Below are 16,706 nucleotides of genomic sequence, written 5' to 3' on the forward strand. Positions count from 1 at the left end.
AAATATAACGCCTGTTAAAAAAACGGGTTGCACTGCGGGAGTGCCGGCAGAAGTGAAAACGAGAATATTAACGTTGAGCATTTTTGAATATTTTGGAAAGGTTAAGGAATAATTACGCATGAATTGATTTGTTTATCAGTATAAAAGTACTCGTATATATGTGGTTAAATAAAATATTTATTTTTTGCGCTATCGTACACAAAAATTACACTTTTTATTTAAAAAAAAATTAACACTTCTGAACTATTACAATTATTTTACATTATAAATGTTTAGGCCAAATATGCCTAAAGGGTTTTTATAAATAGTGAAACAGTCACCGCATTAATTAATTAATTTACTAATGAATTAAATATTGTGGGTGCACAAAGAGTTGCACTAATTCCTTCTCTTTCCTACCTGCACCCTATCCCTCCCACTTACGGAGTAGCGCGAGCGCAGCGGATCGATGCGTTCCGCGAGGAGTAATTACTTAGTTAGTATTGAATGAGTATTGAACTTGTATTGAGCAAATATTGAACTTGTCAACGCCGTGATAACTCATTAATTCGTCTCCTTACCTGTAATCTCGCGACCAAGTGTCTTGTGAGCCCTAGTTTTATAATTATCGAACTCGGGAAGAAAGAGTGGCCACTCAAAGAAAACGTCTACAAAATAAAGAGGGAAATTCGCGACCCGGCACGTGGTGGAAGAATCGCTGCTGCTCTGGTAAGTCCTCCTGTCTTATTTCATTACACCGGCTTCCTAATTAAAATTTTCATCTAGATCCAGCGCATACATATTTTTTGGTCCTTCGAGCCGGATATCTAACTTAATTAAATTTGTTAATTCTGTTAGTCGGCCGCCATATTAAATTGTTAATACTTAATACGTTGGCTGTTTCACTGTTACTTACTTAACATTACGTCAATCAGTAGATATCTAATTAACGATGGCCACTTCTAAATCACAAGAACAAATATTTGACCGTAATTTACGTAGGTTAGAAATTAAAGTAAAGGCCTACTTTACACGTATGCAGGATATGTACGATAGTATTGCGAAGTTGGATACTGCCGATAAAATAGACACATTTTTGTCTAAGGCTAGTACGATCGACATTATTCGATCGGACTTTGTACGTACATTAGACGAACGTAATGAGTTGTTAGCTTCAGAAGTAAACGCTGGTGAGCCAAATTATGCAGCCATGCTTGCTTTTGAAGACCTATATGCGTCTGTTAGATTCAAATACTCGCAGTTGTCATCGCGTCCCAATACACACAATACCTGTGAAACCAAAATGGCGTTTCACAAGTCAAGCCCAAAATTACCGAGGCTTGAATTAATGTCTTTTAATGGCGAATTAGAAAATTGGCCTATATTTTATGAAACATTCAAGTCAAGTATTCACGAAAATATAGAACTAAATGATAGTGAGAAAATTCAATATTTAATGGGTAAATTAACGGGAAAGGCATTAACTATTTGTCAGGGTTTTATGCCAACGGCTGAAAACTATTCGGTTCTCTGGCAGACATTAATTAATAAATATAACGACAAACGCGTACTGGCTGCATCGTACTTCGATAAGCTGTTAAACTTACCTTCCGTTAACGAAGATTGTTCTAATAGTCTAGATAACTTCATAGATAAATATTCATCTCTAATTAGTTCGTTAAAACAATTAAATTTAGATAATTTGGAAGATTTTATTTTTATTCATTTAGGTTCAAAAAAGGTTGGCTTAAATATTTTGAAATCGTTTGAAATGCATCACGGTACTTCAGTTAAACTTCCATCATGTTCGCAATTTATAGACTTTATTCGTAATCAGTCACATATTTTACAACGAGCTAATAATATTGTAGGTACGAGGCAGTCTAGTTACAAGTCGGTAAAGAATAGTACGTCCTTTTCAACTTCTCGTCCCAATAGTAATAATTATAATAAAATTAGTAAGACTTTTGTTATTAAAGATCAAAACAAATGCTATTGCTGTGGTAATACCGAACATTTTCAGTTGCGGTTTTGTAAGAAATTTAATGCATTATCGCCCACGGAGCGTTTTGATTTTATTAAATTAAATAAAGGCTGTGTCAATTGTCTAAGTAAAGAACACACAGTTCGTCACTGTACTTCTAAATCGACGTGTACGCAATGTTCACGGAGTCATCATTCACTTCTTCATTTTACGTCTGAATTAAATCGCGAACCTCACTCGAAAATACTGAGTGAACGGATAACAAATGCCAGCTTTGCCACTAATGTTAGTTCATCGCAAGCTGCGCATGCGACGGCCGCATCGCCACAATCTATTTCTTTGTGTGCCATTAATCCGAGCGCCGACGTACCGCGCGCACAATCGCCTGGTCATACTATTCTACTCGGTACCGCGCAATGTAACGTTATTGATTGCGCGGGAAATAAAAACACCGTTCGGATTTTAGTGGACAGCGCGTCGCAAAGGGATTTAATTACACTTAACCTTTCCGCATCGGCCGTGCCCGCGGGCACTGGTAATTCAAAAAACAATGAGAGCGGCTGTGCCGCGGGGCACTCTTTTACCTCATCCAGTTTTCACCCTAATTAGGTGTACAAGATGGTTTATTTGCCTACGCAGTTATGAACGAGTGAATTCCCAAACACATTTCGATCCGTTACGATTCAAGGCCACCAATATTCGACGTCATAGCTTTACGGACAAAGCACTTATGTGTCCACTTGTTCCCGGCCGGCGCAGCGAGCGGTCGTTATCAAGACTTTACACGAAGATCGTTCTTTGTGTAGATTTAAGCTTTATTTTATAATTAACATATACTATTCATTACAAAAACATAAAAGGAAATAAATAAAACAAGTAATTAACAATAATAACAATATTTATTTTAAAATATACCTATTTTTACACTTTTTTTCGAATGAAAAGTCTGTGTGAAATAAAAAAGAAAGACAATATGAATAATTTATACATGGTCTTATAGCTTGTTTCAAAAGCTTTCAGTGACAGTCACTCAAATCACCCTAGTTATAAGCATTTTATAACTACACGTAAAATAATACACACGGGGAAAATGCCGCGAAATTGCCGGAAGCTTGCCGATCAATAGTGTACAGCGAGATCCGGCGCGCGCCGATCCGGAAAGGTTAATTGTTGTAAGAAATTAAATTTACAACTATTGCCCTCCCCTACAAAATATGTTTATCGAGTAGGTGACTTAACGAATCCTATTGAAGGATATACTAATATTACTTTACGTTCACGTTTGGACGATTCCATTTCTTTTACTATTAAGCCTTTAGTGACTCATCGTATTACCGGCGAGTTACCGTCCGCTACAATTGATTGCGAACGTCTAGAATATTTAAAAGGCATTCAATTAGCCGATTGTTCTTATTCAGAACCTAGTGATATCGACTTATTAGTTGGGTCCGATTTCTTCGCTCGTATAATACGACCAAATATTATTGCCCGTGGTATGAACGAACCCGTGGCTATCGAAACCTTATTTGGGTTTATTATTTACGGTCAGGCTCCGGTTTTATACCCCGAGACTGATATTCACACTTATTGCACATTAGATTACAATAATTCTTTTGAAAAATCCGTTGGTCGTTTTTTCGAATTGGAAGACGTACCTAAAGCGAATATACTTTCGTCGGAAGAACAAGAATGTGAGAATTTTTATTCCGAGACCACCGCGCGTGATCATTGCGGTCGCTACATTGTTGCATTGCCGTTCAAGGATGATCCGAGTAAATTAGGGAACTCGTTACAGGCAGCTACGCGTCGGTATTTATCTTTAGAGCGTAAATTATTATCGAACGTAGATATTCATTCAGAATATCATAGAGTATTTAGTGAATATTTAGAAAAGGGCTATTTAGCACCCATCACAAATAATAATTCGTTTAATTCTCATTATGTCATACCACATCACGTTGTCTTGCGACCTGATAAAAGTACTACAAAATTACGTGTGGTACTCGATGCAAGTATGAAGACATCATCAGGGTTGTCACTCAATGATATGTTGCATGTTGGACCAAATCTTCAAAATGATTTGTTTAAAATTATATTGAATTTTAGACTGTTTCCAATAGCGATCAATGCTGACATTAAACAAATGTTTTTAAGGATTTTAGTGAAAAATGTAGATAGACCGTATCAAATGGTTTTATACCGAGAAAACAATAATCAGCCGCTTCGCTTGTTTCAAGTAACGAGGGTACCATTCGGTTTATGTTGTAGCCCGTACCTCGCAATACGAACGGTTCGTCAATTGATAACCGACGAAGGCTCGCTTTTTCCGGCCGCGGCTCCCGTTGCTGAGCGTGACATATTTATGGATGACCTTGCCACCTCTTGCGGAACCCCTCGCGAAGGCATCGAGTTATCTCAACAATTAGTTGAGTTGTTCCATGCTGGCGGGTTCGATTTAGTTAAATTTTCTAGTAATTCGGTTGAAGTTATGGAAAGCATACCATCCTCCGCTCGGGTCTCGTCTGATGTCGAGTTCAGCCCTGACGATTCGATAAAAATATTAGGCCTACGGTGGCTACCGTCTGAAGATGTTTTTGCGTTCACAGTAAACATTCGTGAATGTGAATGCACGAAACGTAATATTTTATCCACTATTGCCCGAATATGGGACTTAATGGGATTGGTGGCCCCAGTCACTCTACTGGGAAAATTAATTATTCAATCATTGTGGAGTGAACACATTGATTGGGATGAAAAGCCACCACAAAAAATAGTTTCTTTGTGGCGCCAAATTGAGTCGGAATTACATGTTCTGGAAACCGTTAAAATTCCGCGTTTTGTAGGATACGACCCACAGTGCGTTGTTAGTGTCTTAGGCTTCGCGGACGCTTCCGAGAAAGCCTATGGTGCAAAAGCATATTTATTTTCCAAATGAAAATAAATTCTTAACTAATTTAATTTGTGCTAAATCTAGAGTAGCTCCTATACGTACCGTTTCATCGGCTAGATTAGAACTTTGCGGTAATTTAATTTTAGCTAAATTAATGCGTTCAGTTATCGAGACATATTCGCAGCGTATAAAAATATTTATGCATTCACGGATAGCATGGTAGCTTTAGCATGGTTCAATGCACCAGCATCTCGTTGGCATACGTTTGTGGCGAATAGGGTTGCTAAAATTCAAACCCTGTTGTTGCCTAGTAACTTCTATTTTATATCAGGTAAAGAAAATCCTGCCGACTGTTTGTCGCGTGGCCTTACTCCAGCACAACTGGCTGCTCATCCACTGTGGTACCATGGTCCGCGCTTTGCCGATCTGCCCATGTCCCAGTGGCCTATTAGCGAATATAATCAGACTACTGATATTGATGTCCCTGAAAGAAAGCCTACTGTTTTAGTTTCAGTAGATAAGATTGAGCTTCCTCTTATACTTTCTCTTGCATTAAGAGTTTCGTCTTGGAATAAATTAATTAGAATTGTAGTTTATATATTACGGTTTTTGAAGAAATTACCCAAAACCTTTCAAGTTACCCATTTAGATTACGCGGAATTAACAATTATAAAGGAATTGAAACGTTATTACTTTCATGATGAATTCAGTAAAATACTGTGTAATAAAACATTGTCACCTGCCTTTCAAAAATTGAAAGCGTTTGTGCATAATGGTATTTTCCGCGTCGGCGGACGTTTGAGTAATGCCGATTTGCCCTACGATAGTCAACATCCTATATTACTTCCCCCACGTGATCATATTGTAAATTTAATAATAGATCATTATCACCAAAAATATTTGCATACTGGACCTCAATTATTAATGTCAATATTACGTCAAAAATATTGGATATTGTCTGCTCGAAATATTGTTCGTAAACGAGTACAATTATGTAATATTTGTTTTAAATTTAAACCTAAAAATGAATTTCCTGCAATGGCAGATTTGCCTGCAGCCAGAGTACAGGAAGCTAAGGCATTCTTTCACACCGGAGTCGACTATGCGGGTCCCTTACGCGTTATTCCTTATCGTAAGCATGGTGTTCGTAGTCAGAAGGCCTACATTTGCCTTTTTGTGTGCCTCGTCACTAAAGCGGTGCATATAGAATTGTCGAGCGACTTAAGTACAGAATCATTTTTAAATTCTTTTAAACGTTTTATAGCACGACGTGGCCCCATTAAATTCGTTTATAGTGATTGCAGTACTAATTTTATTGGCGCCAAGTCATACTTGGAAGAAATATACAAATTAACGTCATCACAAGAATATAATAATAAGCTAACATCAGAGCTTTCAGGCAATGCAATTGAGTGGAAACTTAATCCACCTGCATCTCCACACTTTGGTGGTATATGGGAAGGTAATATTCGGAGTGTAAAAATGCATTTGCAAAAGGTAGTTGGTCTTCAGCTACTTACTGTAGAAGAAATGAATACCCTCTTAACGCAGATCGAGGCGGTGCTGAATACCAGGCCTCTGTCTGTCCTTAGTTCAGACCCTTCTGAGCCGTTGCCATTAACCCCGGCTCATTTTCTAACTTTAACGCCCTTAAAGTCGTTTCCTTCTGAATCGATTCCTAGAGATGTGAATATTATAGACAGGAAGCATATGATTGACAGTCTATTGCAGTCATTCTGGAGACGATGGAAGTTAGAGTACTTAAATACATTGCAGTGTCGTAATAAATGGTTGAGCAATACGTCACAAATTAAAGAAGGTACCATTGTATTGTTGTACTCAGATAATAGTCCACCTTTAGATTGGCCTCTGGGTATAATTGAAAAGATATTTCCCGGTAAAGACGGGGTTGTGAGGGTTGTCGATGTACGTACTAAGTCCGGTGTATATCGCCGACCGGTAGTCAAATTATATCCACTTCCATCTCAATAATTACATACAGTCCACTTAGTATTAACATAAAATAATAGTAGCTTAAAATAAAAATTAGATTATTATATTAAATAAGTCAATAGTTATAAGTAACATTGTTGTACAATTAACTTTAATTACCTTTTAACTTAATTAGGTTGGTTGAAAGAACTGGGTTCCATCAAACTGGGGGGCATGTTTAGGCCAAATATGCCTAAAGGGTTTTTATAAATAGTGAAACAGTCACCGCATTAATTAATTAATTTACTAATGAATTAAATATTGTGGGTGCACAAAGAGTTGCACTAATTCCTTCTCTTTCCTACCTGCACCCTATCCCTCCCACTTACGGAGTAGCGCGAGCGCAGCGGATCGATGCGTTCCGCGAGGAGTAATTACTTAGTTAGTATTGAATGAGTATTGAACTTGTATTGAGCAAATATTGAACTTGTCAACGCCGTGATAACTCATTAATTCGTCTCCTTACCTGTAATCTCGCGACCAAGTGTCTTGTGAGCCCTAGTTTTATAATTATCGAACTCGGGAAGAAAGAGTGGTGGAAGAATCGCTGCTGCTCTGGTAAGTCCTCCTGTCTTATTTCATTACACCGGCTTCCTAATTAAAATTTTCATCTAGATCCAGCGCATACAATAAAGTTTATCTCTCAGAAAAAATTCAGGGCGTTTAGGGGAGAGGTAGAAAATTGCATCGCTGCAGTTTTTTCGCTACAATTTCATTATGTGTATAATATATTTCAAAGGTAAACTGGAGGATGAGATAGAAAAGTAGACTTGCATCGGCGAGATGATTTTTCTGTTCAGTTTTCGTAAAATATTTGTGAAATTGTAGAAAAAAAATGTGAAATACGATCTCTTAATTTATCGGATATTTATGTATTTGTTATTGATCTATATCATTATGTATTTAAGTAAAATCCTTAAATAAGTTTTAATAAACGTGGAAAATAACTTAATGTCTTGTTCTATTCTTGGATAAAATTAAATATATATTTATCGCGATATTGTCGCCCAAAAACATGCAATAAAGTCAAATGAAAGTTTGTGAAAGTTCGATAATTGTGATAAGCAAAATTTAAATTTTTGTCGAGATTCTATGAAAAAATTTATTTACAATCACAAACATTTAATTCGCTGATTGGATATTATTTGATATTTTTTCTTATAATATACTGATCGATTTAGGATTTTAGACCTCTACTGCAACATATAATTTACAGTAGTAATTTTTTATCCCCCAGTTTCCGAGAGACTTTCCAACTCAAAATCTACTATCCGTCAAACCGTCAAGAATTACTATGAATTCTTAAAAATTTCGAAAACATAATGTGTTCTCTTAATCTATTTGTAGCTCTGCCTTGTAAACAGAATTTCATAATGATCAGTTGAATTTTCAAAGTCTTAACTGCATACACAATCAACCTTAATCGGATCATAAAAAATAATAAAAAACATCAATACCCTCCAAAATAATAGAGTGAACAAAAAACTAAAATGTCATGAGCTGTGATGACCCTGATTGAATTTTTATAAAAGCAATGCTTAGAGAAATAGCAAATTAAACGGGTGCTAGTCACCAAATGGTACGTCCTGTGTAAAAGTAAGCAAGGGTTGTCAGTGTACTTCGATGACCGTCTTTAATTGAGTTCTCTATACGAAACTAAATCACGCTTATTTCCAAGAGCACGTTTGATTTATCCCAGGTATGTTTAAGCCATAAGCTTAGTATACTAGCGTAATAGACTAACACTCTCCTCATTATCTCGAGACTAATTTTAAAATGATCATGTGTACTAGTTTTACAGATGCGTTAGTGAAGTGTGTAGTATTTTGCTCTTGGTCAATCCCTATAACAAATATTGATAAGCGGCGTCATATTCACGTATACAATTATTATCTAACACATATTTTTTTTAAATTGGTTTAATCTATACCAAATAGGGTGTTTAAATGTAATTCCAATATTTTAGTCAATATGTTAAGGATCAGTATTTACCTGTGAAATATTTATATATTTGGAATGTTAAAGCACAGTATAATTACGATAAAAACACTAAAATAAAAACGTGGTCCAATTTGACAGGAGACTAATGGACACTAAACTGTTTGAAAACGGTTTCACAGTCGATCTATTACGTCTCTTTCTCACACCTAGGTTTATATGTAAGGATAGTTATCTCACTCTCACACAGGGTTCGTCTATTACGCTAGTATAATACTAAGTTTATGGTTTAAGCATATAAGAACTCGTAGAAAATTTAACAGGAAGCATTAATTGTTAATTTTTAACCGACTTCAAAAAGGAGGAGGTTATCAATTCGATTGGTATTTTTTTATTTTATGTATGTACACCGATTTCTATGAGATTTATGATCCGATTTACGTAATTTTTCTTTAGTTATGATGCCAGAAGCCATTGGGTCACATTAAAATTTTACATAGTTTGGCTCAGTAGTTTTTATTTTATGAACATTTCTTATGAAAAAAATTGTTTAACTAGATGATATAATTGTTTTTTGTGCACGGCTTTTTTAGTAGTTTTCATTCAGGTTGATTATATATTATAATTATTAACTGACACTAAAAAGTAAAAATAAAAAAAAAAACGTTGTACACATATAAATAATAGCATTTTATGAATATTAATGGTAAAAGCGTACTTATAAAATTAAATTTTTAGTTAGTTTTTGAAGTCGGTTTTTTTAAACGTAGTTTTTTTTATCATGTATATTAGTAGATATAATAATATGCACAATCTAAGTTAATTGTTTATTGCTTATTAAAATATGCTTATATTAATACAGTTTGCATTATATGTGTATTTATGTATGTTTATATAAATATTTGTATGTTTAAGTAAGTATATTATATTAAATATATCATTGTCTTGTAACCCATAACACAAGCTATATATGCTATATTAACTTGGTGCAAGATAATTTGTGTAAAAAGTGTGTCAATATTATTATTATTATAAAAATAATTCTGCAAATATTTTAAATCTAAAATAACGATAACACAAAATACCACTCATCCAAAAGTATTTTAGTATAATTTATGTATTCTAGTCTGATCCAGTAAAATAAAGAGTGTACTGTACAGTGTACGAGTATGTATTCCAAATTAAATTATTTGTTTAAAATAGAGTCAAATCAAATCAAATCAAAATATATTTATTTTCTCTCACAATAAAAACTTACAATACACAGTTTATTAAAATCTATATTGATACATTAATATAATTGTGAGAGACCGGCGCTTGAAATAGGTAACAAAATACCTGTGCTACAAGTCACCGGGCCCCCAAAGCACATGGTTAAAATGATGGAGCGAATATACAAAAAATAAATATATTATAACGAAACTTAATTAGACAAACAAAACTTAATTAGATACAGAAAGTAATTGGTGTTAGTGTAGATGATGGTTATGTGAAGGTGTGTGTGTGTGTATGTATGTAGTGACTTGGTGTATGTGTTGTAGAAAATTTTTACCTTATAATATTAAGTAAATTTTCAGTTTCAGTGTAGTCCAAGAGTGAAATTTTTGAGAAGTTGCCTTCGTAGAGTTCATAACAAAAAGAGTAAATCACTAGATATTATTGAACCCAATGTTTTATTTATCGTTTCAGTTTAATATAATGAGTAAATATAACACTACAATTAGCATCACTCGACATTGAAAATTTATATACGTAATCAGTTACAATTAACGTTTTAATAACACTTTCACTTTACCACATCAGTGGGAGGCTTCTATGCACATTACTGTATTTCGGTCTGAAGGGCGCCGTAGCTAGTGAAATTTCTGGGCAAATGAGACTTAACATCTTAAGTCTCAAGGTGACGAGCGCAATTGTAGTGCCGCTCAGAATTTTTGTATTATTCAAGAATCCTGAGCGGCACTGCATTGTAATGGGTAGGGCGTATCAATTACTATCAGCTGAACGTCCTGCTCGTCTCGTCCCTTATTTTCATGAAATAAAAACCAGAACATGGGCGATTATATGTGTTTTTCTATGTTATTTCATACAAAATCTTAACAATTTAATTATGTTTCATGCGTTAATGAAAGTGTTGTAAAACTGAATAGGTAAAAAAGTTGTTTCAATGTGGCTTAAAGTAGTACAGTACAGAGCTAATGCACACGGGTAATGTTTAATAAACAACGTTGACGTAACTACTAGTTAGTGAGTTCGTAGTTTTAATTAAATTGAATCGTGATTAATTTGAACGCTCTAATAAGATTCGAATTTAAAATTACATTTCATGCTTCATGATATATGGTTAACTGTTCTGCAGCATGAATTTGTTTGCTGTTACATATTTTGCTTTTAATGTGATAATATGTAAGTTCGACAATTCTTTATTTTACGCTGACTAATTATTATTATGAAATAATATATCTTTGAAAAGTTTGTGAATACCTATTATTTAATTTTACAATTTAATATACCGATTTACTATAATAAGTTTATATATATATATATATATATACATATATATATATTAGCCAAAATATCAAATTTAAAAAAAATATGCATTTTATTAGTGAGTCCAACTTTCTATTGTTTGTTTCTGTCAAGGTAGAATTAATCGCCATTTCAGAAACTGTTTAAAACTGTAAATTCTTTATAACTTAAGTTTCAAAATTGAGCTGGAGTTCTCAGTCCACGCTTTGAAAAAACACCTTTTATATTTGTTTAAGATTTAAAATGGTGAAAACAGTGTTTCATTCATTAGCATAAGCTTCATGCTTCTACTCTTATATTATTTATATTCTTTATATATCTTCATATCTATCTATCCTATCATGTTTCTCTCTATTGCTGGTTAGCAAATAGCAATTCTATTGGTAGTGTCTTTTGCTATGTTAAGCTTTCGTATATTTGGATTGGTAGAAAGCAATCATTGAATAATTTGCTTTTTGCTGCTGTATAATTCACGCGATAGTTTTATAAGTAATAAAATATTGCCTATATTATAGCCTGTACATCATTTTGTTCTATTGTCAATAGTTTTTGCAGCGCACGCAAAAATAGGTTTTCGATTTTACACCTTGTGTTACAAAATAGCAATTTTATTACGGATCCCTAATTTAGAAAAAAAAAACATACCCTATAGCCTTCCTCGATAAATGGACTACCCAACACTGAAAGAATCATTCAAATCGGACCAGTAGTACCAGAGATTAGCGTGTTCAAACAAACAAACAAACACTGCAACTTTATAATATTAGTATAGATTACAAATTTTCAGACTTTTTTCTATACTTGTATCATGTGACAATATAACTTGCTAAATTTCATAGTTGTAGGTGAACGGAAAATACCATACAAATATTGAGTCCCTTGGGAGTGTCAATTTTTTTTTCGGCATAAACGCCGCATCTTTGATAATATCAACTAAGAAGTTTGGTTAACAGCTTTAAGAGACTGTACAATTTTACGTACAAAAGTACACCGTTTTAAATTCAACATGATACCTCCACGCGTCCCCAAGGTTTTGACCGATGGACGTTCAACAAAAGGGTTCGTTTTTTCCTTTTTAGATAACGAACCCTAAAAATACCAACTGGATATGTGAAGTTTATCCACATAACGATTCTTTAGAAACTCAAAAAGTATGCACTCCTTACTCTAAACAACATATCAGATAAAAACTCAAAACTGATCACATCAATATAGTTGCGTTGCTGTTAGCGCCAAAAAATTGTTTGCAGCCACAGAACAGGTAAAAGAGATGTCTAACACCTGTTCTGTGATAACAGTACGGTCCCATGCAATTACTGCACATATATTAATGTAAGGATAGACAATTTTAAATTGTAGCAACTAGTTAAAAGTACAAAAAGTTGTTATAACATAATACACAAAAATAAGTTTTTTTTTTAATTAAAAGGTCAACAGATCTTGTTATGTTTTTGTTTCATAATGTAATAAAAGCACAGCAATTAGGCCGCAAAAATTAAAGACAATTTTTTCGTCGTCCTCAAACAATAGAACGAAGCTTTATAAGAACAATAATGACCAAGGTTGTTATTTAACGATTTAAATATTTTAATAGAGGCCTCACTTAAGAGACGAGAAATAAAGAAAATAATAAAACCAACTCACAAAGGGCTCTTAATGTCCTATTTACCGTGAAGTAGGGTGTGCGATGTATTTAAATATAATTTTCTTTTTGTAACAGGATTTTTTGTTTTATACTTACTAACTATTAAGTCCTCGTTCTTCGCAGTCTTTGTGTGTCCATAGCTTGTTACGCTCTCTTTTATTAAGTCCTTTTTTTCAACTTATTAGTGTTTCGCACACTGATAGTATATCAACCGATTTAAAAGAAGATTTAGTTAAACTGAAAACTTCCTCCAGTTATCACTACTAATTTATTTTTTGATATGTATATTTCGTTATATCTCCGATGAGGTTTAATTTTTTTAAGTTATTTATTTTAACTTGTATATATAGTCCCACCAGTCCAGACTAGAGATTTGTTGTTGATTTTTTTAATATAGTACCAGTACTATATTAAAAAAATCAACAACAAATCAACCATTTACATACAGAAAGAAACATTTACTGAAGTGGAATTGATGATGAAGACCACTAACAGTCACCGGAACTATTTCTGCCGTGAAGCAGTAATGTGTAAGCATTATTGTGTTTCGGTCTGAAGGGCGCCGTAGCTATTGAAATTACTGGGCAAATGAGACTTAACATCTTATGTCTCAAGGTGACCAGCGCAATTGTAGTGCCGATTTTTGAAATTTTCAAGAATCCTGAGCGGTACTACATTGTAATGGTAAGGGCGTATCAATTACCATCAGATAAACGTCCTGATCGTCTCGTCCCTTATTGTAAAAAAAAATATTTTTAAGGAACGAACCGATCTGGTGATGAAGCAATAAAATGTGAATAATATTTTGAAGTTGGTGGATTTAAATTTGAGTTTTATGTTTGAACTTGAAACCTTCGCAATTATGTTGAGAAAATTTCTTTTTTGCTTCTTAGTTCGCTTCTTTAAAAGGATATTAATATTCATGTTTGTAAAAGTTTTTTACTTCATAATAAACTATCGTCTTGCTTTGTTGAGTTATCGTTATGTTTTGTTATTTTACGTTTAGTTTTTGTGTTGAAACTCTCTTGTTCCTGTAGTTGATTCTCATCAAGCCTTTTTGTAATTCTGTTTATGGCCTTAAGGAGCACTTTGTTATTATTCGACATCAAGTTTATAGGTCCATACAAATTATTTTATACCTTTTGTATCCTTTTCTGTGTGGTGAATGTTCACCACTGGTCAGGTATTACTTCATTCTTCAGAATGTTATTAGAATATTATCTTTAGTTATATATCAGTTCAGTTCCGTGGTCATTTGAAAGAGAAGGCCAAATTGGCCTCTAAAAAGCTTGGTGTACTCAGTAAGGCGAGACAGTACTTCACTAAAAGCCACCGCCTGCAACTTTATAAGGTGCAAATTCGACCTCACATGGAGTACTGTTCTCACCTATGGGCGGGTGCTCCCCAGTACCAGCTTCTTCTATTCGACCGCATACAACGAAGAGCGGTTCTAATCATCGACAATCCAGCCATCTCCAATCGACTTGATTCTTTGCCATTGCGTAGAGATGTGGGTTCACTCTGCATCTTTTACCCCATTTATCACGGGGAGTGCTCAGAGGAGCTGTTCGGGTTGATTCCAGCGGCCGAATTACACCACCCGCACCAAGAAGACGTCTGGCATTCCACAACCGCGCGTTTCTTGTCTCGCACAGCCACTTTGTGGAATCAATTACCGGCTGCGGTATTCCCGAACAGATACGACTTAAGGAACCTTAAAGGCCGGCAACGCTATCTTGACACACCTGTTGTTGCGGATGTCCATGGGCGGGTGCCTCAGCTCTCTCCATCCCGTGAGCCTCTTGCCCGTTTGCCCCCTCTTATATAAAAAGAAAAATATATAATTAGTTATCTATATTACATTATGTAATATCGGTTGAACTTTTTCTATTTATTGGTTTTATATACTAACTCCGAATCCAATTCATTCGTATCTCACCATATCTAATTTAAATAAATTTCACTTACTGATCCATATCCTTAGGGTAGAACTCAATTCATTCTACCCTGAAGGTAACTTCAGAATTAATGATCCGTATATCGGCACTTTTTATTTTGGGAAACGCTAACGTATAGACTTTTAAAGCAATTAAGTTAAAAGATAAAGAGGAAAACGTTTATAAGAAAAAAGGTTAAGTTAGTGATGGTAGTAAATGAATGAAGAAATTATGTTAACATGCAAATAAAGAAAATCTTGTCAGTACTGTTCGCTATACCTCAAAGTTTCTGATTCAGATATTATATGACTGATATTCATATAATATCTGTTTTTACTGCGTTGGCATCAATGTTTTCATATGTTATATTAGAATGAAGCATTATTTAAATAATTTGAAAACTATTTATTGAAACATAAAAAATAAGACCGTAATGTACAGTAATATTCATTAAAATTAATCTTGTCAATACACAACATCGAAGCTTAGCAAGAAACAGAAACAAATTATAAAGTAACAGATCTTTTAAAGAGCGTCACACCACGTCACAGAGTCCCGGGTTCGATAATCGCCCACAGTATATTAATAGCTTTAGTGAATCTTTAAATTATTTTGATTATTGTGTTCTATTATTAGGATCTAGTCATCATTTTACACAAATTGTGTATTTATTTTGACTCGTTACTTTAAAAAAAAAATTATTTATCTTGGGTATTGTCTCCGCCTGTAAAAGCTTTAACATTCAGCTATTTATCTACTTATAAGACATTTCATATTTTATCTTATCGGTACATACAGTGTTGGTGGACCTATTAAAAATATAAAGCGTGACGCTATAATGAAAACATTAAATAAACACATAGGGTAGAACACTTAAGCGTAATAATAAAAAAAAATACACATAAAATACATTATTCACCTAAAAAAAATCAATTTTCCATAATATAATTTCGGGACATCCTGTAAATAATCTTGTGGCCAGGAGCTAGCGTAAGCACTGACAAATACTTATTCCACGCTACGCCGTAGCCGTCAGAACTCGTAGGTGAATGGCGCCCACGTATGGCTGATTAAATTTTTGTTCTCTAAATGTATAATTTTTTTTCTCGAAAATTTCAAAATTTCAATTATTTTATGTAATTTTTTTTTATTACTACGCTTAAGTAGTTGTACCCGTGTGTTCATTTAATGTTGCCATTGTAGCGCCACGCTGTATATAATCGTAGACTCTGTTAATTTCCCATTTCGAGTAAGGAGCACTTGAACCTAGTGAATAAAGGTCTATTTTGAACAAGTCCATCCAATAGCGACACGCCTTACTGAGCATTGATGTTTTAGGCGATTGGTTAGGCATCTTAACCAATCGCCTAAAACATCGTTTTTTTTTTGTTTCAATTCAGAATCTGAAGAATATGTAATTTGGGTATTTTATTTTTGAAACTCAGATTTCACTTCTTTCAACTTTTCCGAAATGATGGTAAATGGTAAAATATATAACTTTGGTAATGATCGGTGTAATATTTGACACAAAAAATAAAAATATTTTTGATTTTTGAATTTTTTATTGTTAAAGACACCGTAACTATAATATTTATGGTTTCTTTTATATTTATTCAGAATCATTGTTCTCATGTAAGTGAACTTTTGTTCTTTTTGACAAAATAAACTCTTTAAACCTAAACCTATTTGCTTTAAAGAAATACCTATTAAAATAAACTATTAATGAGTTCATCAGAATTCGTTGAATTCCATGCGCAGCACTGAACATACACAGATAAGGTTTATGAATATTGGCGCAGTAACTGTGGACTA

The 16,706-nt window shown here is 34.0% G+C and overlaps 1 protein-coding gene across 1 annotated transcript; it reads left to right on the plus strand.

Moving 5' to 3' along the window:
* The first annotated feature begins 931 nt into the window (after positions 1-931).
* On the plus strand, positions 932-4,898 carry LOC126965568 (uncharacterized). Its single transcript, XM_050809206.1, has 2 exons — positions 932-1,439; positions 3,382-4,898. Exons 1-2 carry the CDS (start codon positions 932-934, stop codon positions 4,896-4,898), a joined length of 2,025 nt encoding a protein of 674 aa, XP_050665163.1.
* Positions 4,899-16,706: the final 11,808 nt, after the last annotated feature.

The sequence above is a fragment of the Leptidea sinapis genome, chromosome 8 (assembly GCF_905404315.1).
Source record: "Leptidea sinapis chromosome 8, ilLepSina1.1, whole genome shotgun sequence".
Taxonomy (NCBI): domain Eukaryota; kingdom Metazoa; phylum Arthropoda; class Insecta; order Lepidoptera; family Pieridae; genus Leptidea; species Leptidea sinapis.